This window comes from Nycticebus coucang, chromosome 14, assembly GCF_027406575.1.
Source record: "Nycticebus coucang isolate mNycCou1 chromosome 14, mNycCou1.pri, whole genome shotgun sequence".
NCBI classification, from domain to species: domain Eukaryota; kingdom Metazoa; phylum Chordata; class Mammalia; order Primates; family Lorisidae; genus Nycticebus; species Nycticebus coucang.
In genome coordinates, this window is record NC_069793.1 from 65,076,871 (window position 1) to 65,102,239 (window position 25,369).

At 44.5% G+C, this 25,369-nt stretch overlaps 2 protein-coding genes and 2 pseudogenes across 11 annotated transcripts in view; 2 read left to right on the forward strand and 2 right to left on the reverse strand.

Moving 5' to 3' along the window:
• The window catches only part of NUMA1 (nuclear mitotic apparatus protein 1), a 102,788-nt gene extending 98,217 nt beyond the window's left edge, over nt 1-4,571 (reverse strand). Inside the window, exon 1 of the mRNA XM_053562798.1 lies at nt 4,418-4,571. The gene's annotated coding sequence lies outside the window, so the exon portion shown is untranslated. The remainder of the gene's footprint in view (nt 1-4,417) is intronic.
• A 296-nt stretch (nt 4,572-4,867) lies between these two features.
• Nucleotides 4,868-25,369, forward strand: part of LOC128564677 (leucine-rich repeat-containing protein 51) — a 36,874-nt gene continuing 16,372 nt past the window's right edge. For 3 of the 9 annotated variants that reach the window (XM_053560253.1, XM_053560259.1, XM_053560262.1), the window contains exons 1-4: nt 4,895-4,985; nt 14,062-14,124; nt 14,961-15,092; nt 24,115-24,320. In XM_053560253.1, the coding sequence (XP_053416228.1) occupies nt 15,017-15,092; nt 24,115-24,320 (282 nt within the window). In that variant the 5' untranslated portion in view covers nt 4,895-4,985; nt 14,062-14,124; nt 14,961-15,016. Of the gene's footprint in view, nt 4,986-10,293; nt 10,438-14,040; nt 14,125-14,960; nt 15,093-24,114; nt 24,321-25,369 lie in introns of all 9 variants that reach the window. The other 6 variants (XM_053560256.1, XM_053560260.1, XM_053560258.1 and 3 more) reach the window with 4 other exon arrangements.
• LOC128564678 (60S ribosomal protein L7a-like) lies at nt 6,605-8,009 on the reverse strand (annotated as a pseudogene).
• Nucleotides 21,047-23,591, forward strand: LOC128565251 (probable ATP-dependent RNA helicase DDX5; annotated as a pseudogene). The gene is made up of 2 exons (XR_008374234.1): nt 21,047-21,055; nt 22,066-23,591. The product of XR_008374234.1 is annotated as a probable ATP-dependent RNA helicase DDX5 (transcript).

Below are 25,369 nucleotides of genomic sequence, written 5' to 3' on the forward strand. Positions count from 1 at the left end.
GCCCGCCACAATGCCTGGCTATATTTTCGTTGCAGTTCGGCTGGGGCCAGGTTTGAACCTGCCACCCTTGGTATATGGGGCCAGCGCCCTACCCACTGAGCCACAGGTGACACCCCAACTTCTGATTCTTGAACCACCATGCTCAGCCTTGAAATAACATTTTCAAAATATTAAGAGAAAATAATTTTTTTTTTTTTTTTTTTTTTTTAGAGACGGAGTCTCACTGTACCACCCTTGGGTAGAGTGCCATGACATCACACAGCTCACAGCAACCTCTAACTCTTGGGCTTACGCGATTCTCCTGCCTCAGCCTCTGGAGCAGCTGGGACTACAGGCGCCCGCCACAACGCCAGGCTATTTTTTGGTAGCAGTTTGGCCGGGGCTGGGTTTGAACCCGCCACCCTCGGTATATGGTGCCAGTGCCCTACTCACTGAGCCACAGGTGCCCAAGAGAAAATAATTTGAAGTCTATCATCCAGTTAAACTATCAATCAAGACTGAAGATGAAATAAAGCCATTTTTTAAATACAATGTTTATCTGTGGCTCAGTCGGTAAGGCGCCGGCCCCATATACCGAGGGTGGCGGGTTCAAACCCGGCCCCGGCCAAACTGCAACAAAAAAATAGCCGGGCGTTGTGGCAGGCGCCTGTAGTCCCAGCTACTTGGGAGGCTGAGGCAAGAGAATTGCTTAAGCCCAGGAGTTGGAGGTTGCTGTGAGCTGTGAGCTGTCTGAGGCCACGGCACTCTACCGAGGGCCATAAAGTGAGACTCTGTCTCTACAAAAAACAAACAAACAAACAAAAAAAACAATGTTTATCACTAACAGATCCCCCACTGAAGTAAATATCTTAAGGATGTATACATCTGATGGAAGAAACAAAGTATAAAAAAGAATGGTGATGCCAGGAGCAGTGGCTCACACCTATACAACCATAATCCTAGCACTCGGAGAGGCTCAGGCGGGTGGACTGCCTGAGCTCAGGAGTTTGAGACCAGGGCAAGAGCAAGATCCCATCTGTAAAATAGCTGGGCATTGTGATAGGCAACTGTAGTCCCAGCTACTCAGAAGGCTGAGGCAAGAGGATTGATTGTGCCCAAGAATTTGAGGTTGCTGTGAGCTATTACGAAACAGCACTCTACCAAAGGTGACAAAGAATGACTCTGTCTCAAATAAATAAATAAATAATAAAATAAAAACTAGACTCAGTGCCCACAGCTCAGTGAGTAGGACACTGGTCATATACACCGAGGCTGGCAGGTTTGAGCCTGGTCCAGGCCTGCTAAACAACAATGACAACTGCAACAAAAATATAGCCAGGCATTGTTGTGGGCGTCTATAGTCCTAGCTACTTGGGAGGCTAAGGCAAGAGAATCGCTTAAGCCCGCCCCCCACTTTTTTTTTTTTTTTTTGCAGTTTTTGGCCAGGGCCAGGTTTGAACCCACCATCTCAAGTATATGGGGCCGGCACCCAACTCCTTAAGCCACAGGTGCCGCCATAAGCCCAAGAGTTTGAGGTTTCTGTGAGCTATGACGCCATAGCACTCTACCGAGGGCGAAATAGTAAGACTCTGTCAAAAAAAAAAAAAAAAAAGAAAGAAAGAATAAAATAAAAACTAACCATGAGTGGTGTCAATGTCATGGTTAGTTGAGATGAAAGGATCTTTGAACCCAAGAATTTGATGTTGCTGTGAGCTATGATGCCACAGCACTTAACCCCAGTGCTAAGACTCTGTCTCAAAAAATGGTGAAAAAACAAACAGTAAACATATATGGGTAAAACAAAATAATTTCTAACAGCACAAAACAAAAATTATTATTAATTAGCACAGTTCAAGGCCGGATGTGGTGGCACATGCCTGTAGTCTCACCCACTCAGGAGGCCAAGGCAGGAGGATCACTTGATCCCAAGAGTTTGAGGTCGCTGTGAGCTATGATGACACTATGGCACTCCACCCAGAGTGACAAAGTTGACTTTGTCTCAAAAAAAAAAAAAAAAAAATTGGCCTGGCGCAGTGACTCATGCCTAGCACTCTGGGAGGCTGAGGCGGGTAGATTGCTTGAGCTCATGAATCAGAGACCAGCCTGAACAAAAAAGAGACCCTGTCTCTACTAAAAATAGAAAAACCTCTATCTCTTGAGCCCAAGAGTTGGAGATTGCTGTGAGCTATGACTCCAGAGCTATGACCTGGAGTCATAGCTCTACCCAGGGTGAGAGCTTTAGACTCTTGTCTCAAAAAAAAAAAAAAAATTAGACTAGTTCAACATTGATATGGATTAACTCCAGGAATTTTCTCATTCTTGGAAGTTCTCATTTTGAGTCTGAGCAACACCTTTTGATATGGTTAGTGTAAAAGTCTGAATTAAGTGACCCTCAATCAATAGGGTTTTATCAAATAAACACAGCTGTCAAAACAGCCCCTGATTAATTCTGTTCAGGCATGTGAGGCAGGGTTTTTCCCCATCCTAACAGTTCTAGAACTCAAGTCAGGGCATTCTTCCCATTTCCATATTCCACAAGTAAAAAAGAACATTCTAAATATCACTCTGGGAGGCTGAGGCAGGTGGAGTGCCTTAGCTCAGGAGTTGGAGACCAGCCTGAGCAAGAGGAAGACTCCATCTCTACTAAAAATAGAAAAAAAACAAAAAACAAAACTAGCCCTCTCATGACTGGAGTCTGTAGTCCCAGCTACTTGGGAAGCTGAGGCAAGAGGATCGCTTGATCCCAAAAGTTTGAGGTTGCGCTGAGCTATGATGCCATAGCACTCTACCCAGGGCAACAGAGTGAGACTCAGTCTCAAAACAAAATTTTTGCTTAGAGGTAGGGTCTTGTTCTTTTGCCCAGGCTGGTATCAAACCATCCTCCTGCCTCAGCCTTTGGAGTTGCTGGGATTACTATATGCGTGAGCCACTGCACCCAGCAAGGTTAGCTTAGTACTGAGGTTTAAAAGCCACTAAGTCAGCGGTTCTCAATCTGTGGACAGGAACAGTATTAAAGGGCCACGGCATTAGGAAGGTTGAGAACTACTGCACTAAGTGCAGGCTGGGTGCTTGTAGCTTATTAGTTACTACGCCAGCCTGTACACACACCAAGGCAGGAGTGTTCAAACCCTAGGCCTGCTAAACAACAATTTAATAGCCAGGCGTGTGGCAGGCACCTGTAGTCCCAGCTACTTGGGAGGTTGAGGCAAGAGAATCGCTTAAGCCCAAGAGCTTGAGGTTGCTGTGAGCTGTGACGCCATGGCACTCTACCAAGGGTGACATAGTGAGACTCTGTCTCGAAAAAAAAACCAAAAAACAACAAAACACCAAAAAAAGCCACTAAGTGAAGATAGGAAAACCAGACTCCCATCTCCTTTTCAGCCCAAGAAAACACAGCATTCTAAAGTATACATTAGTGGTCATGACATGTCTCAAATCTCACATAGACATAGGCTACAGTGACAGAAAACAGTCTTTCAGGCTCAGTGCCTGTAGTTCAGCGGCTAGGGCGCCAGCCACATACACCTGGGCTGGCAGCTTCGAACCCAGCCCGGGCCTGCCATAACAACAATGACAACTACAACAAAAAAATAGCTGGTTGTTGTGGAGGGCACCTGTAGTCCCAGCTACTTGGGAGGCTGAGGCAAGAGAATCGCTTAAGACGAAAAGTTTGAGGTTGCTGTGAGCTATGATGCCATAGTACTCTACCGAAAATGACATAGTGAGACTCTGTCTCAAAAAAAAAAGAAAGAGAAAGAAACAGTCTTTCATTACCTACACAGCAAACAAACGTGTAAAGAGACTTAGAATACCAGAAGACAAGTGCTACCTCAAGGGTAAGCAAAAGAGGGAACCCAGAGCAGGCAGCATCAACCCAGTTGGGCTCTTTCACACCCCACAACCTACAAATTCACATAATTTAGTCATAAATTTATATTCTCTAGGGTGCTTTCATGAAACACCTTATCTTATTTGATCCTCACAACCAGCCAGCCCAGTAAGTAGGTTAGGAAGGTAAGACTATTGTTTACACTTTTGACAAGCGAGGCTGAAAATAAATCAGCAAGACCAAGACAACGCGCACACTCACGCATAGCCTCCCGCGGTTCTTATTTATGCCCAACCCCCAAAACCCCAAGAATAGCCAACATCACGCTAGCTATGTAAGCATGACCAACTTAAACACTATAAACCTCAAGGTGCCCATCTTTAATAAGTCTGTCAATGCTCAGAAAATATTTACTACTTTACTACTATAACTACTACTAATAAGAGGCGAGGACTTCCCACTACAGGACCCCTAGATTACAAGGCTTACAGGAAATTCCACTTCCCCCACAATCTCCGACGTCCTCAGACACGCCCCCAAACAGATCCTCCCCCTCAGGTATCCCCGGCTTCTCCCCCTCGGATATGCTCCTCTCCTGGCAAACCTTACCCCCAAAGATTCTCCCCTTTCAGATTGTTATGGAGAAAGCTTTCTGCTCGCACCGGCCTCTCCAGCCCCACTTTGGGTCTGGGCATCCCAGCGACCGTCCCGGCCACAATTCAGCCGCGGGCCCGCGCCGGTTACCTGGCCGCGCGCACCCGCTTCCCCTAGAGATTCCTCCGAGCACACCTAGTAGTGGATTCTAGCCAGTGCTGAGCGCACAATTAATTTAAACTATGGCCCCACCCCCTCGCACCGCCCTCTGATTGGCCCTTATCAGCTGTTGTGGTGCGTAAGGCACGCTTGAAGACCAGGGAAAAGGAAGTGAGAGGGCCACTGGGAAGGGAGAAGGGGTGTCACTATTTCCGGACCCTGGCTGGAACGGAAGGCCAAGAGAACTTCAAATCCCAGCACCACCCGCGGCCTTGTAGCCCCGCCCCTGAGAACTACAGATCCCGGTAGGCATCGTGGCAGCACGGCGCCGGTCGGGACGTGGTGACGAAGATAGTTGCCATGGAGTTTCGCGGGGTAACCCTGAGATAGTGGGACGTCGAGGCTGGAGAGGAAGCAATTGCTGGTGAGTCTGGCGGGAAAACAGGAAACCTGCTCTAGGGAACGAGAGCTCTATGGAGAGGGAAGGGGCACGACAGTAAAACTAGGAACTTCACTCCTTGGGACTCGCACTAGCCCCCCCCCCCCTTCACGGTGAACAAGTCACAACATCCATATGGGATGGACTGGCGGGGGGGAGAGGGGGCAGGGAAAGGAAAGGCCGCTGAGATACATACACTTACAGATTTGGGATTGCTTAAGATTCTCTTTCAACGCAAACACGGGCCTCCCAAATACTGATGCCTCAAGTCCCAGACACATTCAGAGAGGTCTGAAATTCCCTCAGACATCGGTTGCTTTTCCTCTGAGGAACTGAGACCCTGTTCAAGACATGGGAGTAGTATTAGAGTAAATCGCAGTCCCTATTTCTGGAAGATGGGAAACTTTATGGGGCTTGAAGTGCTTCTTTCCTTCCTCTTCCATGCAGGAAGACCCTTTCTCAAAGACAGCAGGTTCTCCCACACACACTCATTAAGGGTATTGCCGCCAAATTACCTCTTCTCTCTATACCTCCTCCATGGTCTGCTTCAGTTAGAGCTTCGTTCCTTTTACAATTCTCATGACAGATCGATTACATTTAGTAACTTAACCAGCGCTTCTAAGCTTTTTGGTACTCATAACAGCTCTGAGTCAAGAATACTTATCCCCATTTCATAGATTAGAAAACTGAAACACAGAGGAGATTGCCCAAGGCCACACACCAAATCAGTGAGAGAGCTAGAACTAGACCCCAGTTCTCCACCTTCCAGTCAAGTCTTTTTAGTTGGAACTTGCTATCTTTATAGCTTTAGGACTATTCCAAGGAAATACATTGAACTGGGCGGCGCCTGTGGCTCAGCGGGTAGGGTGCCGGTCCCATATGCCGGAGGTGGCGGGTTCAAACCCAGCCCCGGCCAAAAATAAATAAATAAATAAATAAAAAATAAATAAAGTTGTACCTTCCTGATCTATACTATTGTTATTAAAAAAAAGAAATACATTGAACTGCCCCAGGGACCTTTATGGCCTACGTTGGATTATTTACACTTCAGCCTAAATAACTTTCAAATCCTTCCCTTAAAGTGTTAATGGGGAAAAGAACTATAGAGACTGAAGACAATTTTAACAAAATGGAACGGAAAGCAATCTGGCTAACACCTGTGTATGAAGCTGTCATAATTAAGCTGGCTTCCGGCTGGCAGCTAGCTGGCCCTGATTGGTCCTCTGACATCTTCCAGTTCTTCCAGGGTTGGTCCAAAGCCTGCTTCCTGCCACATACATTCTCTTCTTTGGCATGCTCATCCACGTTCATAACTTCCTTTACCACTTGTATGCAGATACACACAAGTGTATATCTCCAGCCCAGCCCCCTATCTTTGATCTCCAGATCTGTATAGTCAGTTGCCATCATGGTATTTCCTTCAGGATATTTCAAAGACAACCCAAACTCAACATTCTGAAACTGAACTCATAATTTCTATGCACCCCAACCATCTCCTTCAAGCCTGGATATCTCCAGTGCCCTCATCTTTATCCAGAATATTCACAAGCCAAAAACCTGAGAGTTATTCTTTTTTTCTTTTTATTTGGCTCAAGATGTTGGCTTGAATATTTATTATTTTTATGTAAAGAAAACTCGACAGTATACGTTTAGCCCAGTTTAGTGGCAAGTTCTTTAGCCTTTGCCTTTTCCAACTTGGCAATGTGAGCCACAGACTTCAGACCCAGGATGTTGCCTCCCCAGTGATGGCAGATCTTGTCGGATCTGTCATTGTAATTGGTCCTGATAGCTTCCACCAGCTTAGCTAGAGCTCCTTTGTCTTCCAAGTTAACCTGCTTGAAGGCTACAGTGGTGCAGGTCTTCCTGTGGACGAGATGCCCCAGCCTGGCCTTCTCCTTGATAATGCAGTACGGGACCCCCATCTTCCAACATAGGGCAGGCAAAAAGACAACCAGCTCAATGGGATGCACATCATGTGCAATTATCACCAGCTGAGCCTTCTTGTTCTCCACCAACGTGGTGACAGTGTTAACCCCTGCTCTAAGGATAGGTGGTCTCTTAGCCCTTTGCCCACAGCTTTCTTCTCAGCCCTGGCCAACAGTTGCTGCTTATTCTCTTGCTTTGTCTCTGGTCTGTACTTGTGGGCCAGCTTAAGCAGCTGAGTAGCTGTTTGGCGGCCTAAGGCCTGGGTGAACTGATTAATGGCAGAAGGTACTTTCAGCCACTTGTAGAGGATGGCTCTTTGCCACTACAACTGGATGTAGTGGGGCCATTTGGCAAAGTGGGTGAGCTCCCTCTTGGGCTGGATGTCCTGCCCAATGCCCAAGTTCTTTGGCCTTTTCTCTAATGGAGGATTCACTACCTTCTTGGCCTCCTGCTTCTTCCCCTTGGCCTTCTTTCCTTTCGGCATCTTGAGCTGCTGGAGCAGAGAGCCTAAGAGTAATTCTTAATAGATCTCCCATCTATCATGAAATCCTGCCAGCTTAAATTCCTATTTTATCTAGTCATTACCTCTTTCCTGCTTTACCTCCCAGCCATTTTAAATACTGCCGGAATAATCCATCAAAATCCAAACTTGATATTGCTCACTCTTCCCACCCACCTTCCATTTAAATATATACATTGTGGCTTCCTATTGCTCCTGTCTCTCCAGCCTCCAGTCTAACCATACATACTCCTTGTCTCTCTCCTCTAGTTGTATGACTTTCTTTAAGGTCTTCAAAATTTCCAAATACACTCCCACCATAGAACCTTTACTGTTACTTCTGCCTAGAATGCTCAGCTTTCCCACTGCTATGGTTTATTTATACTTATGCTTTAGATTTCTCTTAATCCCTTCTGTAGGAAGACATTCCTGAAGACAACTGCTCAGACCAGGTCAGATCCTTCAATTATAGCAACCTCTTGTCCCTCTCCTTTATGGTGTCATTCAGTTGCAATTTTTTATGTATTTTTTAAGCACCTACTCCTTGCTACCGCCATGAGCTAGAACTATGAGAAAAACATGGCTTCTGCCCTGGTGGAGTTTATGGACATACAGATAGTAAGCAGATAATTATAGTGTTATGAGTACTACCTGGGCAGTAAGTGCAGGGTGTTACAGGAGCCTAGAAGAGAAGTTCCACATTCCAGATTTGGGAATGAAGGTAGGCTACTCAGAAAAGTTGAAACCTAGGCTGGGTATGGTGTTTCATGCCTATAATCCTAGCATTTGGGAGGCCAAGGTGGGAAGATCACTTGAGGTCAAGAGTTTGAGGACAGCCTGGGCAACATAGCCAGACCTTGTCTCTACCAAAAAAAAATTTAGAGGCGGCACCTGTGGCTCAGTGGGTAGGGTGCCGGCCCCATATACTGAGGGTGGCGGATTCGAACCCGCCCTGCCAAACTGCAACAAAAAAAATAGCCGGGCGTCGTGGCAGGCACCTGTAGTCCCAGTTACTCAGAAGGCTTAGGCAAGAGAATCGCCTAAGCCCAGGAGTTGGAGGTTGCTGTGAGCTGTGTGACACCATGGCACTCCACTGAGGGTGATAAAGTGAAACTCTGTCTCTACAAAAGAAAAAAAAATTTAAATAAATTAGCCAAGTGTAGTTGTGCCTGCCTGTAGTTCCTTCTATTTAGGAGGCTGAGCCAGAATAATGGCTCAAACCCAGAAAGAGGTCAAGGTTACAATGAGCTATGATCTCACCAATATATTCCAACCTGAGAGAGCTAGAAAGAGAAACTATTCCACTCAGTGGTCCAGAGGCAAGTACAGGGAACTTACTGTAAGTTGTTGCATTCAGCTAGACTGCAGAATTGGAGGAGAGGATAAAAATGGGAGCAGAGAGATGGGTAATAGCCAGACTGAATCTTGGGTCTCCCTTTGGCACTTGGGAATATAATCTCCCAGAATATATTTGATTATGTGACATATTTTTCATGGCACTTGTTTGTTTTTTGAGACAGAATCTCACTCTATTGCCCCATGGTCATTGTGACCAAGGCATCAGCCTAACTCACAGCAACCTCAAACTCCTCCGTTTAAGCAATCCTCCTCCCTCAGCCTCCTGAGTAGCTGGGACTATAGGCACCTGCCATAACACCCAGCTAGTTTTTCTATTTTTAGTTGAGATAGGGATGTTATTCTTCTTTAGGCTGGTCTTGAACTCCTGAGCTCAAGCAGTCCTCCTGCCTTGGTCTCCCAGAGTGCTAGGATTACAGGTGTGAGCCCACATCATTTGATTTTCTTCTCTTTTTTTTTTTCTCACTTTGTTGTCCTTGGTAGAATACTGTGGCATTACGGCTCACAGCAACCTCAAACTCTTTGGGCTTAAGTGAGTCTCTTGACTTAGCCTCCCAAGTAGGTGGGACTTCAGGCACCCACCACAACACCCAGCCTTTTTTTTTTTTTTTAAGAGATGAGGTCTCGCTCTGGCTCCGGGTAATCTCAAAACTGTGAGCTCAGGCAGTCCACCCGCCTCACCCTTCCAGAGTGCTAGGATTACAGGCATGAGCCACTGCACCCAACATCATTTGATTTTTTTCTTCCACTTGTAGGTAATACACAGAAACTCTCTGGGCCAAGCTGTTGAACTGCCTCTTATCAGACCTCATCTGATTATTCCTTAAAGCTTCCTGTGCCATCATGTTGGTACTTGCCTGAGAGAGGGCAGGAATGGGCTAGCAACAGATCAAATTCCACTTAGTAATTTCCAAAAACTGAAAAAAAAACTTTTGTCAATTTCGGGTTGGTTAAATAAAATTAAAGTAAGTAAAGTCTGATACATACTATGGAATATTCTTCAGATATTAAAAGGGTAAGGGAATCTATAACAATTTGAAAAGAAATAATAGGTTGATAAATAGATAGACAGTATTTAAAAATATATATACATAATCTTATTATACTATAAATATGCATTCTAAGAGGTTATATTCCCAAACTGTTAATGGAGATTCAGGCTTTTAGTTTTTTTGTTTTGTTTTATTTTTTTTAATCTGGTTTTATATACAATTTGAAATATTTTCATCAAACTGGTTAACATAGCCTTGACGGCATTTTCTTATTGTGTTAAGACATTTATATTCTACATTTAGTAAATTTCACATGTACCCTTGTAAGATGCACTGTAGCAGGCTTTTAGTTTTTACTTGATGTATTTCTTTGTCGCCTGACTTTATTCAGCTATCATGTTAACTATTATAGTTTTTAAAAAGCAGTTAGAGATATTTAGCTGTTTGGAAAAGAAAAATTCAATTGGAACTTGGAATTCCAAAACAAAGCAGATATACCTCTAACCTTGTCATTCATCAGGTCATTCAGTCTGGAGAGCAGAAGGTGCTGGGATCTGTCTCTTGGTCATGAGCCAGAATAGTGGGGAAAGACTGACTCCAAAAATACAGCCCCCGGAATGAGCAAGGCAGCGTGAAGGCTTTGTCACTTCTCCCCAGCTGTCAGGTCTTCTATGTAACACCTTGAAGACACTATTCCTTCATGTATCCTTTCATTTTTCCATTTATCCATTTGTCCATCAAGCCTTTAGTGAATATTCATCCTTTTCTAGGTTCAACATAGGATAATGATGGGAAGAGAGAAGTCTAACTTCTTTTTGTTCTTTTTTTTGAAGAGTCTCACTTTGTCACCCTTGGTAGAGTGTCGTGGTGTTATGGCACACAGCATCCTCAAACTCCTGGAGTCAAGCAATTCTTTTGCCTCAGCCTCCCAAGTAACTACAGGTACCCACCACAACGCCCAGCTATTTTTTTTTTTTTTTGGTAGAGACAGAGTCTCACTTTACCTCCCTCGGTAGAGTGCCATGACGTCACAGGACTCACAGCAACCTCTAGCTCTTGGGCTTACACGATTCTCTTGTCTCAGCCTCCAGAGCAGCTGGAACTACAGGCACCCGCCACAACGCCCGGCTATTTTTTGGTTGCAGTTTGGCCGGGGCTGGGTATATGGGGCCGGCGCCCTACTCACTGAGCCACAGGCGCCGCCCACGCCCAGCTATTTTTAGAGATGAGGTCTCGCTTTGACTCAGGCTGATCTCAATCCTGTGAGCTCAGGCAATCCACCCACCTCGGCCTCCAGAGTGCTAGGATTATAGGCGTAAGCCACTGCACTGGCCTTGTTCTTGTCCTTAAACGTAGAAGGAGGGAATAGAAAGTAGATTATAAAGAAATGAGTACAGAGAGAACACTGCTTCCATTTATTATCTGCTGTGGGATATACAACAGTGCTCATGATAGGGTGTGTCTTCATTGTACAGATGAGAAGACCGGCCCTGATGTAATTTTGTTCAAAGTACAGTGGGGGTGGGGGCTGGGCACAGTGGCTCACGCCTGTAATCTTAGTACTCTGGGAAGAAAAAATGGTTGTTGTGGCCAGTGCCTATAGTCCCAACTACTCAGGAGGCTGAGGAGCTTAAACTCAAGAGTTTGAGGTTGCTGTGAGCTGTGATGCCATGGCACTCTACCGAGGGTGACAAAATGAGACTCTGTCTCAAAACAACAACAACAACAAAGTACAGTGGGGGGGCATGCATCAGTTAGCTATTGCTATGTAACAAACCATCCAAAGACACAATGGCTTAAAACAACAAGCATTTATTATTACTTGTAAATCTTTGAATCGCCTGGATGGTTTTTCTGGTCATGGCTGGGCTCACTCCTGTGTCTGCAGTCATCATGAGTTGAGTGACTCGTCTGATCTGACTATAGACTAGTCTGTGAGGGCCTCAGCTGGGATCACTGGTTGTCTTTTACATGTCTCTTACCTGCATATCTCTAGTGTCCCTCTAGCAGGCCCACCATGTTCTCATGGCACTGGCAAAGAACAAGAGGGCAAGCCCTCTCTTAAAGCTTCTGATGCTTCTTATCAGTATCCCACTAGCCAAAACAAGTCACATGGCTGAGCCCAGCATCAAAGTGAGATGGAACTACGTAGTTGCAGGCAAGGGATTGATACAGAGAAGACCATGACTAGGATCATCAAAGCAATCAATCTAACACAGGGTACACTGGTCAATTTTATCTGGGGGAATAAAGGCTTTATAGAGGAGGGTATACAAGAGCTGAGTATTGAAATGTGAGAGTATTCACTAAGTGGGCAGCTTTTGGTTGGAACTGGATACAGGCTGGTTTGCCACAATCAATAGAAACCTAGCAGTTCTTTCTGTGTTCATGACAGGGTTCTATTATTTGTGTCTTGGTTTCATTCTGGTCAGGCACAGGGCCGCAGAACTGAATTGAATATCTTACTGTGAAAGAGGTGTGTACTAAAACCAACTGAAGCTAGAACTACTTGTTAGAACAGCTTAGCATCAACTCTCCCAAAACAGAAATCATCTTATTTGACAGTTTCTCATTTATTCATCCCATAAACATTTCCTGAGTACCTGTTGCAACTCAGAACCAGGTTCTGAGTTAAATAAGACACAATACTAGCTCACAGCCTGGGTTACTGTTTAAATGGAGAAGACTAATAACCCTTTCCAATCAGCAAATTAATCCAGCTTCTTGGGTCACCATTTTTAATATTGACTCATTCAGAAAATGCACCAGGAGTGAATTCTAACAAAATTAGGAATTTTGGGTTTCCCTAATGGTCAAGGAGACTAACAGTAAAAATCTATGAGATTTTTAAGCTAAAATCCATGTTCAGAGGTGCAGAACTCTGGAGTCCCAACCCAGACTTACTTTGAGTAAAGTATGCAGTCTTGCTCAAAGGCCCTATTGTAGGTGGTGAAGTGGAATAGAGGTCTGTCTAAACAAGGTTCCTCTACTTCTGCAAAAGACAGGAGCTCTTTTTCTGAAAGAATATGTTCTTTGTTGTCTGCCTATAGATCTGACATCTAAAAGATTCAGACCTATTGTAATCAATAACCCATGCTCACAGGGCCAGTCTACAACATATAACTAAGCCAACACTTTCCCAAAACTCAGTTGGAATTACTAATTTTTTTTTTAATCACCACTATACTAACAGGAAGAATTGCTGCTTTTTGAGAGCAAGAAATTCTCACTTTCCAGTCCTCTAAACTTGTTAAACTTTAAATCACCAATTTCTAATTTTGGTGATTTAACTGTATTTATTAAGCTTAAACCAAATCACAAGCTATTAGATCCTTGGTTTTTAACAAAAACTCCCATTTTTAAGGAATATTTGGGAGTTTCATTCTCTGCGTACAAAGTAATTCCTTGAATCTAATGATGAGGACTGCATATCCCTAGGTTTCCCTTATTTATTTTGGCTGCCAGGGATTTCAAAGCTAAATATAGGCTTAGATTCTTACAGTCCCTGGTACATTTTGCTCTCTTCCTGTAATCTTTCTGATCTTTCTCTTCCATTTTTAATTTTCTATATCTGCATTGTCTAATATGGTAGCCACTGGTCACATGTGTGGCCACTGAGCACTTAACAAGTAGCTAATCCAAATTGAAATGTGCTGTAAGTGTAAAAAAATCTCTCAATAATTGTTAATGTTGCTTACATGTTCAATGATAGGAGGGCTGTCTGGAAAGTATCCAGCTGTGGTCTCATCTGTCACTGGATACTTTCCAGACAGCCCATTATTAAAATTAGCCCACTCCTGTTTCATTTTATTTTCTTATGGCTACTAGAAAATTTTACAGATGTGAAAAAATTATATACATGGCTTACACTTACAACTCAATTATGTTTCTGTTGGACAGCACTATTCTACAAATCATTCTGTTTTATGGGTATTATTGTAAACCTCTAATCCTCTCTTTTGGGAAAGCAGGTAAAGTAATAGTGCAGAGGAGGTGACAGTAGTGAATGGAATGACAAAAGGGAGGTTAATTCCAACAGTCTTGTCCTTGTCAGTCTGTCTTTTATTTGTATGATTCACATAAAAACCCCTTATTAAAGTGTGTTGTCAGCTGTCTTCCTCCCAGGTGAGTAGCATTATCATGGCTCTTTCAGGTGTCCAGAAAAACCTGTCCTTAGCTTTACTTTGGCTAACAATTTGGAAAGGATCTGATAATACAATTCACACCTCATTTTAAAGATTGATAACATTGTGTTCACCCCTCTCAGTGGGTATTTCCATTTTAACAGGGAACAATCCCTGAACCCAAAGGAATGAATCCCTAATGGTGGACTTTCAGGCATCAGTGACAGGTGAGTGAGAATTAGACTGGTTTTATGTATGTGTGTGTTTATATATGTGTGACTGTATTCAGGATGTGGCTGAAAGTAGGGTCTTTGGATGGAAAGGTAACTGGGCTAATGACAAGTTGAACAGAGAAGGTAGCAAATCCCCTTCTGGGTCAACCTTTAAAGGGTTGTTAGACACTAACTGGATGGTTTGCAAGCCCCCAGGGGTTTGTTAAGCAATAGAATAGCCCAGTTGATGTCAACAGAGGGTTAGGTACCAAGATGGTCTCCATGGCAACTACTATGGAGTAGCAGAAAGGGTCTCAGAGAAGGATTTAGGACACTGACTGCAGTCCACAGCTGACTCATTGGCTTAACTCTGGGCAAGTCCTTTTACCCCTTGGGTCTCAGTTTCTTCATCTGGAAAATAGAAATGGGTATTATAACTATCAAATGAGTGTTCTATGATTAATATCTTAAAATGGAAATGCAGGGCGATGCCTGTGGCTCAGTAGGTAGGGTGCCAACCCCATATACCAAGGGTGGTGGGTTCAAACCTGGCCCTGGCCAACTGCAACAAAATAATAGCCAGGCATTCTGGCGGGCGCCTGTAGTCCCAGCTACTCAGGAGGCTGAGGCAAGAGAATCACCTAAGCCCAGGAGTTGGAGGTTGCTGTGAGCTGTGATGCCATGGCATTCTACCAAAAAATGCCATGATAAAGCGAGACTCTGTCTCTAAAAAAAAAAAAAAAAAAAATGGAAATGCAGTTAGGCAGGCTTAGAGTAGTGAAGGATAGAAGGCTATGGGGAAGGTCCATGCCCCATGTCCTTGAAACACTTGTCCTTCTCTGTCCTCCCAGGGCGGACCTAGACTCCCAGGGCACATGCTTACACCTGATGAATGATGGCCTGAAATATGAGCAAACTGGAGAACGCTTCAGTGCAGGAGCCCCCTCTCGACTACTCCTTCAAAAGCATCCAAGTCATTCAAGGTCAGCATAGCACTGTACTCACCAAGGCAACAGCAGGCCCAGCGTGATCCCTAGGGAGAAACCTCTTCTATTTTAAAAGCCTAAAGAGATTCTTCCCATGTGCTTGCAGATTTGTTGATGTTTGGGGGCCAGGGCAGGGGTTGCATTTTAAAGCACAAGTCTGAAAGGAACCAGGGGGCTCTGAGAATAGTTGATTGTTTTCATAAGAAGCCAGATCAGCAGGAAAGTCAGGTGGAAGAAAATGGGAAAGCCAATCTATCAGCCAATAGTTTTTTTTTTTTTTTTGAGACAGTCTCACTATGTTGCCCTCTGTAGAGTGCGGTGATGTCACAGCTCACAGCAACCTCAAACTCTTGGGCTTAAGTGATTCTCTTCCCTCAGCCTCCCAAGTAGCTGGGACTACAGGTGCCTGCCACAACACCCAGCTACTTTTTTGTTGCAGTTGTTTAGCTGGCCTAGGTTGGGTTCGAACCCGCCACCCTCGGTGTATGTGGCTGGCGCCACACCATAGTGGCTTTCTTTTTTTCAGCCAATAGTTTTATTCTCATGTTTTTACCTGAAGAAAGGAGGAAACTAGGGAAAAGAAAACAGGCTGCTGCAGAGCCCTAGGAATTAGGCAACCTATCTTCTCTATCTGGGTACACAAACTCTTTCTGACTGGTAAAAAGTGAGGGCTTTTTTCTTTTTTTGAGACAGTCTCACTCTGTTGCCCAGGCTAGAGTGTCATAGCATTGGCCTACCTCACTGCAACCTCAAATTCCTGCGCTTAAGCTATCTTCCTCCTGTCTCAGCCTGCCAAGTAGATGAGACTATAGGTGTCTGCCATGACAACCCAGCTAATTTTTTCTATTTTTAGTAGAAATAGGGTCTTGCTCTTGCTCAGGCTAGTCTCAAACTCCTAAGCTCAAGAGATCCTCCTGCCTAGGCCTCACAGAGTGCTAGGATTACAAGCCTGAGCCACGACGCCAGAAATGAAAGATCTTATGAACAAACTGGCATGTTTCCAGTTTTTTTTTCGTTTTGTCTTGTTTAGAGACTGAGTCTTGCTCTGTAGCTCAGGCTGGAGTGCCTTGGCACAGTCATAGCTCACTGAAACCTCAAACTCCTAGGCTCAAGCAATAATCCTTCTGTCTTGGCTAATTTTTTAATTTTTTGTAGAGATGGGGTCTCACTATATTGTATAAGCTGCTCTCAAACTCCTGGTCTCAAGTAATCTTGAGGAGGCACTGGCATAAGTCACTATGATTTACAGGCATAAGTCACCATGCCCAGCCTCATCCCTGGCTTTTTAAATTTTTTTTTTTTTTTTTTTTGTAGAGACAGAGTCTCACTTTGTGGCCCTCGGTAGAGTGCCGTGGCCTCACACAGCTCACAGCAACCTCCAACTCCTGGGCTTAAGCGATTCTCTTGCCTCAGCCTCCCGAGTAGCTGGGACTACAGGCGCCCGCCACAACACCCGGCTATTTTTTGGTTGCAGTTTGGCGGGGCCGGGTTTGAACCCGCCACCCTCTGTATATGGGGCCGGCGCCTTACCGACTGAGCCACAGGCGCCGCCCGGCTTTTTAAATTTTTAATATTTTATTTTTATTTTGTTGAGACAGGGTCTCACTCTTTTGCCCAGATTGGAGTGCAGTGTGTGATCATAGCTTACTGCAGCTTTGAACTCCTAGGCTCAATCAATCCTGCTTCGGCCTCCTGGATAGCTAGGACTACAGGTGTATGCCACCACACCCTGCTATCCCTGTCTTATGTTACCTAGTCTTTCATAAAAGCATCAGTACACCAGTCCTCAAAGAATGTTAGCATTTGTCCTAGATCTATTATCTGGCTTTGGTCTTCTTTCACACAACTGGTAGCCACCTTTAAGCTCAGGAACATGGTAAATGGTACTAGCCTTGGCTTGGATTTAGGGCACTACTTGGGTTAGCATCAGCCACAGAGTAATTGATGTTTGTTTTTCATGAGGACACACCCACCCACTGTGATAAATTTTTTTTTTTTTTTTTTTTGGAGATAGCCTCAAGCTATTGCCCTGGGTAGAAGGCTGTGGTGTCACAGCTCACAAAAACGTCCAACTCCTGGGCGTAAGCGATTCTTTTTTTTTTTTTTTTTGCAGTTTTTGGCCAGGGCTGGGTTTGAACCCGCCACCTTTGGCATATGGGGCCAGTGCCCTACCCTTTTGAGCCTCAGGTGCCGCCCTTTAAGCGATTCTCTTGCCTCAGCCTCCCAAGCAGCTGGGACTACAGGTCCACAATGCCTGGCTATTTTTTGGTTGTAGTTGTCATTGTTTGGCAGGCCTGGGCCGGATTCGAACTGCCAGATCTGGTGTATGTGGCTGGTGCCTTAGCCACTTAAGCTACAGAAGTGGAGCCGAATAATTCTTTTTTCTTTTTTTTTAACTTTTTTTTGTAAGATGCACCGCAGGTGTGGTCCCACCAATTACCCTCCCTCCACTCATCCCCGAATAATTCTTTATTGTGTATTTTGTCAGTTCTGATTGGGTTTTTAGCTGCAATAATAGCTATATACAAGATAGCTGAAGTGACAGGCAGGAGGGAAGCATGCTTCCTACCCATATTCCTATCATGGAAATTCTGCCTGATCTCAAACTCCTGATCTCCCAATTCTGAGGAAGAGGATGGAACTGTGTCCTCTACAGAGTCCTCAGAATGAAGGGTACCTCTGGCACAAAGCACAATCCATACTGCCTGCTATCAAGCACTTAAGTACATGTCTTTCTCCTCCTCTGTCAGTGCCAGGCATTGTGCTCCTTGCTAAGTGTGGGGGGTATACTTCAGTGTTGCAAAAGGCTGAGTCCCTTCAGATTCCCCAGAGCTTCTGAAACATTTATATATAGCTGGGGTTAGATGACAGAGTAGAATTGGGAGTACTTGGCATGCTATTTGCTGAATTAATCAGTAGATGGATCATAGAATCTAAAATGGCAGTAATTTTAGAAGCTATCTAATCTGGCCAGGCTTGGTGGCTCACACCTATAGGCACTCTGGGAGGCTGAGGCGGGTGGATTGCCTGAGCTCACAGGTTCGAGACCAGCCTGAGCCAGAGCAAGACCTCGTCTCTAAAAATAGATGAGCATTATGGTGGGCACCTGTAGTCCCAGCTACTTAGGAGGCTGAGGGAAGAAAATCACTTGAGCTCAAGCGTTCAAGGTTGCTGTGAGCTATGATACCATGGTACGCTACTGAAGGCAAAAAAATGAGACTCTGCTCAAAAAAAAAAGATATCTAATCTGTACTACCACCTACTCAATAGTGCTAACCTCCCACATACCTACAGTTAAGAGTCCCCCACCATATACACCTGCCATCCCCTTCCATTATGGGGCCTAGAGATGATATAAGGAAGTTCTTCATATCACACTGACTCCTGCTAGCTGGGGATGCACATGGAAAAAGTTGTAATAGCAGCAGTTCAGAGATAAGGGGACAAGATCTTGGTTTGGTCTTCCTGGAGCTAAGTGCTTCTTGGTTCACTGAGGATTGATATTTTGGTCCAATTTCCAGACCTGCCTTGGCTTACTCTGAACAAGGAAGCTTTAACAGATCTTTAGGTGATGTGTAGTGCCTTGATGGAATTAGGGGAGCAGTAACCTGTAACAGCCTGGACACCTCATTCCAACCTTGATAGTAGCAGCTCCAGGTAGTCTGGAGTTTTAGGCAATTCCATCCCACCAGTAGCTCCCTTGGAGCTTGGGATCAGCCTATGTTTGCTGGCATTCCTCAAGTTGCTACCTTATCATTTGAAGTTATTTTGACCTTAACTTTCATTTTTTTGTGTCATTTCGTTTCAGAGTTCTCAGGAGGTGTAAGGAGGGAGGGCAGGATTAGTTTACTCAATGAGCTGGGGCGCTGTGCTTCAGTATTAAGCCATCTGCCTGCAAACTCAAGCCCCACTCTGGGTCCACTAACTCCAGAAGACAGAGTGCCATCTGGTGGGTGCTGTCTGACTTGCAGCTGAGGAAAAGAGGAAGTTAATGTTGGGTAGAGGTAGAAGGGGAAGTATGTCCAGGAAGAGAGCTAAAGGGAGAGTGGAGACACACTGGCTATCAATACTAAATATTTCTTTCCCCACAGGCAGCTTTAGACTGGTAACCAAAGGCTTAGAGACAGTGGGAAAAATATAGTCACCTCAGCCAGACCTAGTGTCTACTTCTGGTTCTGCCACTGTGAACTTGGACAAGGCCCATCTTCTTTCTGAATCACATTTAAAATAAGAATGGGGGGCTTGGCGCCTGTGGCTCAAGCAGCTAAGGCGCCAGCCATATACACCTGAGCTGGTGGGTTCAAATCCATCCCAGGCCCACCAAACAATGACGGCTGCAACCAAAAAAAAAAAAAAAATAGCCAGGCATTGTGGCAGGCGCCTGTAGTCCCAGCTACTTGGGAGGCAGAGGCAGGAGAATCACTTGAGCCCAGGAGTTGGAGGCTGCTGTGAGCTGTGAAGCCACGGCACTCTACCCAGGGTGACAGCTTGAGGCTCTGTCTCAAAAAACAAAAAAAACAAAAAAAAATGAGGGAGTAGAGGGTTAGGGGTATCCTCGTTCTTCCTCGGGACTTTGTGGAGACTACCAGCTTGATTTTTCTTACTTTCTATTTACTTTCACACTCAATTTCTGCCCCCAGGCCCTTGCCATTCCATTGAAACAGCCCTTACCAAGGTCACCAGAGACTTCTGAGTTGCCAGAATTACTTTTAAGTCATTAATCTCTCTGCAACTTACTCATCAGGTAAACTATAGGCTCCCTGAAGATCTTTAAAACTGTTCTCTCCTGGTTCAACCTGTTCTTCCCTGATCATTTAACTTTTTAATGTCCCCCACCTTCCTCCTTGATCTTCCTTACTCTCTATAAGGAATCTTATCGATTTCCCTAACTTGTACACTCTCTATGCTAATTATTCTCAAGTCTCTGCCTCCTGTGCTTAAGGTCGTCATATCCAACTGCCTACTTGGCTTTTCCATCTTTTGTACTATAGGAACTTCAAATCAAGGCCAAGCCTAAATTCATCATCTTCCCAATCCCATCTCTCCCTTTATAATTCCTTATAAGTTAATAGAACTAGCATACACCCAGTCACCCAAACAAAAAAGGTAGGCACCACCCTTAAATATTCTGCCTTTTCATCAGTCAAATCATGCTAATTTTGTTCTTCTCATCTCTCGCTTGGATGACTTAATATAACCAAATTGGTTTTTGGTCCCAACCACCCCACAAAATCCATATTCCACACTGAAGTTTCAGAGTGATCTTTATGAAATGAAAAATTTGAATAAACTTTTTTTCTTTGTCGCCTTCAGTAGAATGCCATGGTGTCATAGCTCACAGCAACCTCAAATTCTTGGGCTTAAGTGATTCTCTTGCCTCTGCCTCCCAAGCAGCTGTGACTACAGGGGCCCGCCACAACACCTGGCTATTTTTGTTGTTGTTGTTGTTGTTTGCAGGCCCAGGCCAGGTAGGGTTCGAATCCACCAGCCCCACTGCATGTGGCCGGTGATACAGGCACTGAGATACAGGCACTGAGCCCACTTTTTTTTTTTTTTCAATATAGTCTCACTCAGTTGCCATGGGGTTGAGTGCCGTGGCATCATAGCTCTGTGGCATCATAGCTCACAGCAACCTCAAACTCCTGGGCTCAAGCAATCCACTTGCCTCGCGTCCTGAGTAGCTGGGACTACAGGTGTCTACCATGATACCCAGCTAGTTTTTCTATTTTTAGTAGAGATGAGGTCTCACTTTTGCTCAGGCTGGTCTCAAACTCCTGAGCTTAGGCTATCCACCCGCCTCAGCCTCCCTGAGTGCTGAGATTACCATCCTGAATAAGCTCTTTTAAACACTCCAGTAGCTTCCCATCACCTACAGCTTTAAGTCCCAACATCCTTAGCCTGGCATTTAAACTTTTAAGACTGGGCTTCTGTCCCCCTTTGCCTTGTCTCCCATGTGCAATGTGGGCACATGTAGTCCTTACCCACGTTTTTGCTTACTGTTACCATCATTTCTACCCTTCTTTGCCTAAGCCACTGAGATTTAGCTCAGGCTTCAGCTTCCCTTGGTAACTTCCCTGAGTTCCCAGAGTGAGTTTTGTTCACCGTTCTATGCAATGTGTAGCACACTGTAGGTGCTCAACCTTGATGAAAGGTAGGGAGGACCTGGACCGATTTTTGTATGTTTTATAAATTCAGCTTTAACCTAAAAGTGTGTGTCTTAAGTAGTTTAGGGCAACCGATTTAGATTAACTTTTGAATTGGACTACTGTTTTAGGTCATAGGTTATATTGATTATTGTTAAGATAAAAGTTAACATGGTTTTTACTTTGAATTTTCATATATAAAAACTGTGATTTTGGAAATGGAAGAACAGAACATTCTTGGAGAGGCTACTCTCCCTGTTCTCCAGAATCACTAGCCTTCTGACGAAGTTTGTTGGACCTAGCCTATCTCTGCATATTGGCTGACAGTGACAGGTAGCTGGACCCTCTTTGCCCAGTTATACTTGGATAACTGCTTTTTGTACTATTATCTTTTAGTTCAAGCCCAACAACTCTGGTTTCCTATTTGCCTCATAAAATTGGAGTATTTTTGCCCCACAATGCCACGCAGAGGTGGTATATGAAGACCCAGTGATACAACAGACATAAAACCATGTGACCTGGAAAGCCAAGAGTTTGAGATAGAAATCTTTGGCCCTTAGTTCAAACATATTCTGGGAGTTGGGTGCAGTGGCTCACACCTGTAATCTTAGCCCTCTGGAAGGCTGAGATAGGTGGATTGCTTAAGCTTAGGAGTTCAAGACCAACCTGAGCAAGAGCAAGATCCCGTCTGTACTAAAAACAGAAAATTACCCAGTGGCTCACGTCTGTAATCCTAGCACTCTGGGAGGCCCAGGCAGGTAGATTGCCTAAGCGCACAAGTTTGAGACCAGCCTGAGCCAGAGCAAGACCTCATCTCTAAAAATTAGCCGGGTGTTCGTGATTGGGAAAGAGGTGTGGAAATCTGTATTGCAACACCTGGGAGGCTGATTGACTTTTTAAAGTGTGGGAAAACCAATCTGAGAAAAACTACCTACCTTGTCCTTGACAAAGCAGATAGAATGCTGGATATGGGCTTTGAACCCCAAATAAGGAAAATTGTGGATCAGATAAGGCCTGATAGGCAAACCCTAATGTGGAGTGCGACTTGGCCCAAAGAAGTAAGACAGCTTGCTGAAGATTTCCTGAAAGACTATATTCATATAAACATTGGAGCACTAGAACTAAGTGCAAACCACAACATTCTTCAGATTGTGGAAGTATGTCATGATATAGAAAAAGATGAAAAACTTATTCATCTAATGGAAGAGATCATGAGTGAGAAGGAAAATAAAACCATTGTTTTCGTTGAAACCAAGAGAAGATGTGATGAGCTTACCAGAAAAATGAGGAGAGATGGGTGGCCTGCCATGGGTATCCATGGTGACAGGAGTCAACAGGAACGTGATTGGGTTCTAAAAATGAATTCAAACATGGAAAAGCTCCTATTCTGATCGCTACAGATGTGGCCTCCAGAGGGCTAGATGTGGAAGATGTGAAATTTGTCATCAGTTATAACTACCCTAACTCCTCAGAGGATTATATTCATCGATTGGAAGAACTGCCCGCAGTACCAAAACAGGCACAGCATATACTTTCTTTACACCTAATAACATAAAGCAAGTGAGCGACCTTATCTCTGTGCTTCGTGAAGCTAATCAAGCAATTAACCCAAAGTTGCTTCAGTTAGTCGAAGACAGAGGTTCAGGTCGTTTGAGGGGTAGAGGAGGCATAAAGAATGACCATCAGGACAGATACTCTGTGGGCAAAAGGGGTGGATTTAATACCTTTAGAGACAGGGAGAATTATGAGAGAGGTTATTCTAGCCTGCTTAAGAGAGATTTGGGGGCAAAAACTCAGAATGGTGTTCACAGTACTGCAAATTACAGCAATGGAGCTTTGGGAATTTTGTGTCTGCTGGTATACAGACCAGTTTTAGGACTGGTAATCCAACGGGGACTTACCAGAATGGTATGATAGCACTCAGCAGTATGGAAGTAATGTTCCCAATATGCACAATGGTATGAACCAACAGGCATATGCATCCTGCTACTGCAGCTGCACCTATGACTGGTTATCCAATGCCAACAGGATATTCTCAATAAGACTTTAGAAGTATATGTAAATGTCTGCTTTTCATAATTGCTCTTTATATTGTGTGTTACCAGACAAGATAGTTATTTAAGAAACATGGAAAATGCAGAAATGACTGCAGTACAGCAGTAATTATGGTGCACTTTTTCACTATTTAAGTTGGATATTTCTCTACATTCCTGAAACAATTTTTAGGGTTTTTTTGTACTAGAAAACGCAGGCAGTGTTTTCACAAAAGTAAATGTACAGTGATTTGAAATACAATAAATGAAGGCAATGCATGGCCTTCCAATAAAAAATATTTGAAGAGTGAAAAAAAAAATTAAAATTAAAAAAATAAAAATTAGCCGGGTGTTGTAGCAGATGCCTGTAGTCCCAGCTACTTGGGAGGCTGAGGCAAGAGAATCACTTAAGCCCAAAAGTTTGAGGTTGCTGTGAGCTGTGATGCCATAGCATTCTACTAAAGGTGACAAAGTGAGACTCTCAAAAATAAATAAATAAAAATAGAAAAATTAGCCAAATGTTGTGTTGTGGCAGGTACCTGTAGTCCCAGCTACTCAGGAGGCTGAGGCAAAAGGATTGCTGGCGCCCAAGTGTTTGAGATTGCTGTGAGCTATGACGCCACAGAATTCTACCAGGGCAACAGAGTGAGACTGTCTCAAAAAACAAACCAAAAAAAAAATTCTGATTGCTGGCTTATGGGATAGGGTCTCAAGCACAAGGTATGGCCCTACCAGCCCCTCCAACTACAGTTTGAGCTCCTCATCTTTCCAGTTCCTGTCCCTTCCCAGCTGCTAAAGGCCAGGAAAGCAAAAATATACCCAAGCCTCAATTTGTTCCCACAGATCTAGTAACCGAGGAGCCAAGGACAGGGCTACGACCACTGAAGCACTCAAAGTCGGGGAAGTCGCTGACCCAGTCTTTGTGGCTGAATAACAATGTTCTCAATGACCTGAAAGACTTCAACCAGGTGGTTTCACGGCTGCTAGCACACCCAGAGAACCTGGCCTGGATTGACCTGTCCTTCAATGACCTGACTTCCATTGACCCTGTGAGTTTCTAGCCCTAGGAAATCAGAGGGAGAGGCCCCCAGCCTCGCTACTTCCACACGGTGTCACAGTAGTAGTGAGGCAACATGATCAGTCCAAAGCACACTGCTGTGTGGTCACACAGATGTAGGTTTCATATTCTGGATTTGTCTCTTTACAGTATGATTTTGGGTGAGCAACCTACTCTCTCAAAACTTTAGCTTCCTTATCTGAAAAACAGGGATAATGTGCCAGCATCACAAAGGTTTTGTGAGAATTAAATGAAAATACATGAAAACCAACTGGCACATTGGAAGCTGAAACAAAACTGTAGTTGTTATTGGCACCCACTGTCTTGTGCTGTCCTGTGAACTCAGATTCACATTTTAAGAAATAAACAATACATGGCCAGGATCCCTGCTGAAGACGAAAAGAATTAGAACATGGCTTAGCGCCCATAGCACAGTGGTTACATGCATTGAGGCTGCTGGGTTCGAGCCTGGCCTGGGCCAGTTAACCATGACAACTGCAACAACAAAAAAAAATAGCCAGGCGTTGTGGCAGGTGCCTATAGTCCCAGCTACTCGGGAGGCTTAGGCAAGAGAATTGCTTAAGCCCAAGAGTTTGAGGTTGCTGTGAGCTGTGACGCCATAGCACTCTACCAAAGGTGACCTAAAAAAAGAAAAAAAAGCCGGGCGCGGTGGCTCACGCCTGTAATCCCAGCACTGTGGGAGGCTGAAGAGGGAGAATCGCTTGAGCTCAGGAGTTCGTGGCTGGCCTGAGCGACAGTGAGACCCCGACTCGTGAAAAAAATGGAAAAACCCAGCCAGTCGCAGTGGCGAGCGCCAGGGCTTCCGGAGGCTGAGGCAGCGGGGTGCCCGCAGTCGGAGTCTGAGGTTGTGGTGAGCTACCACGCCCACTGCCCTCTGCTCAGGGGCATAGGGTGGGACCCTGTCTCAACAAAAAAAAAAAAAGAGCTAGAGCATGACTTGGGAACTGTTTCCCTAATGTAGTGATCTCAATTTAACTTTTTTTTTTCTTACCTTGAGACAGAGTCTCATCTGTTGCCCAG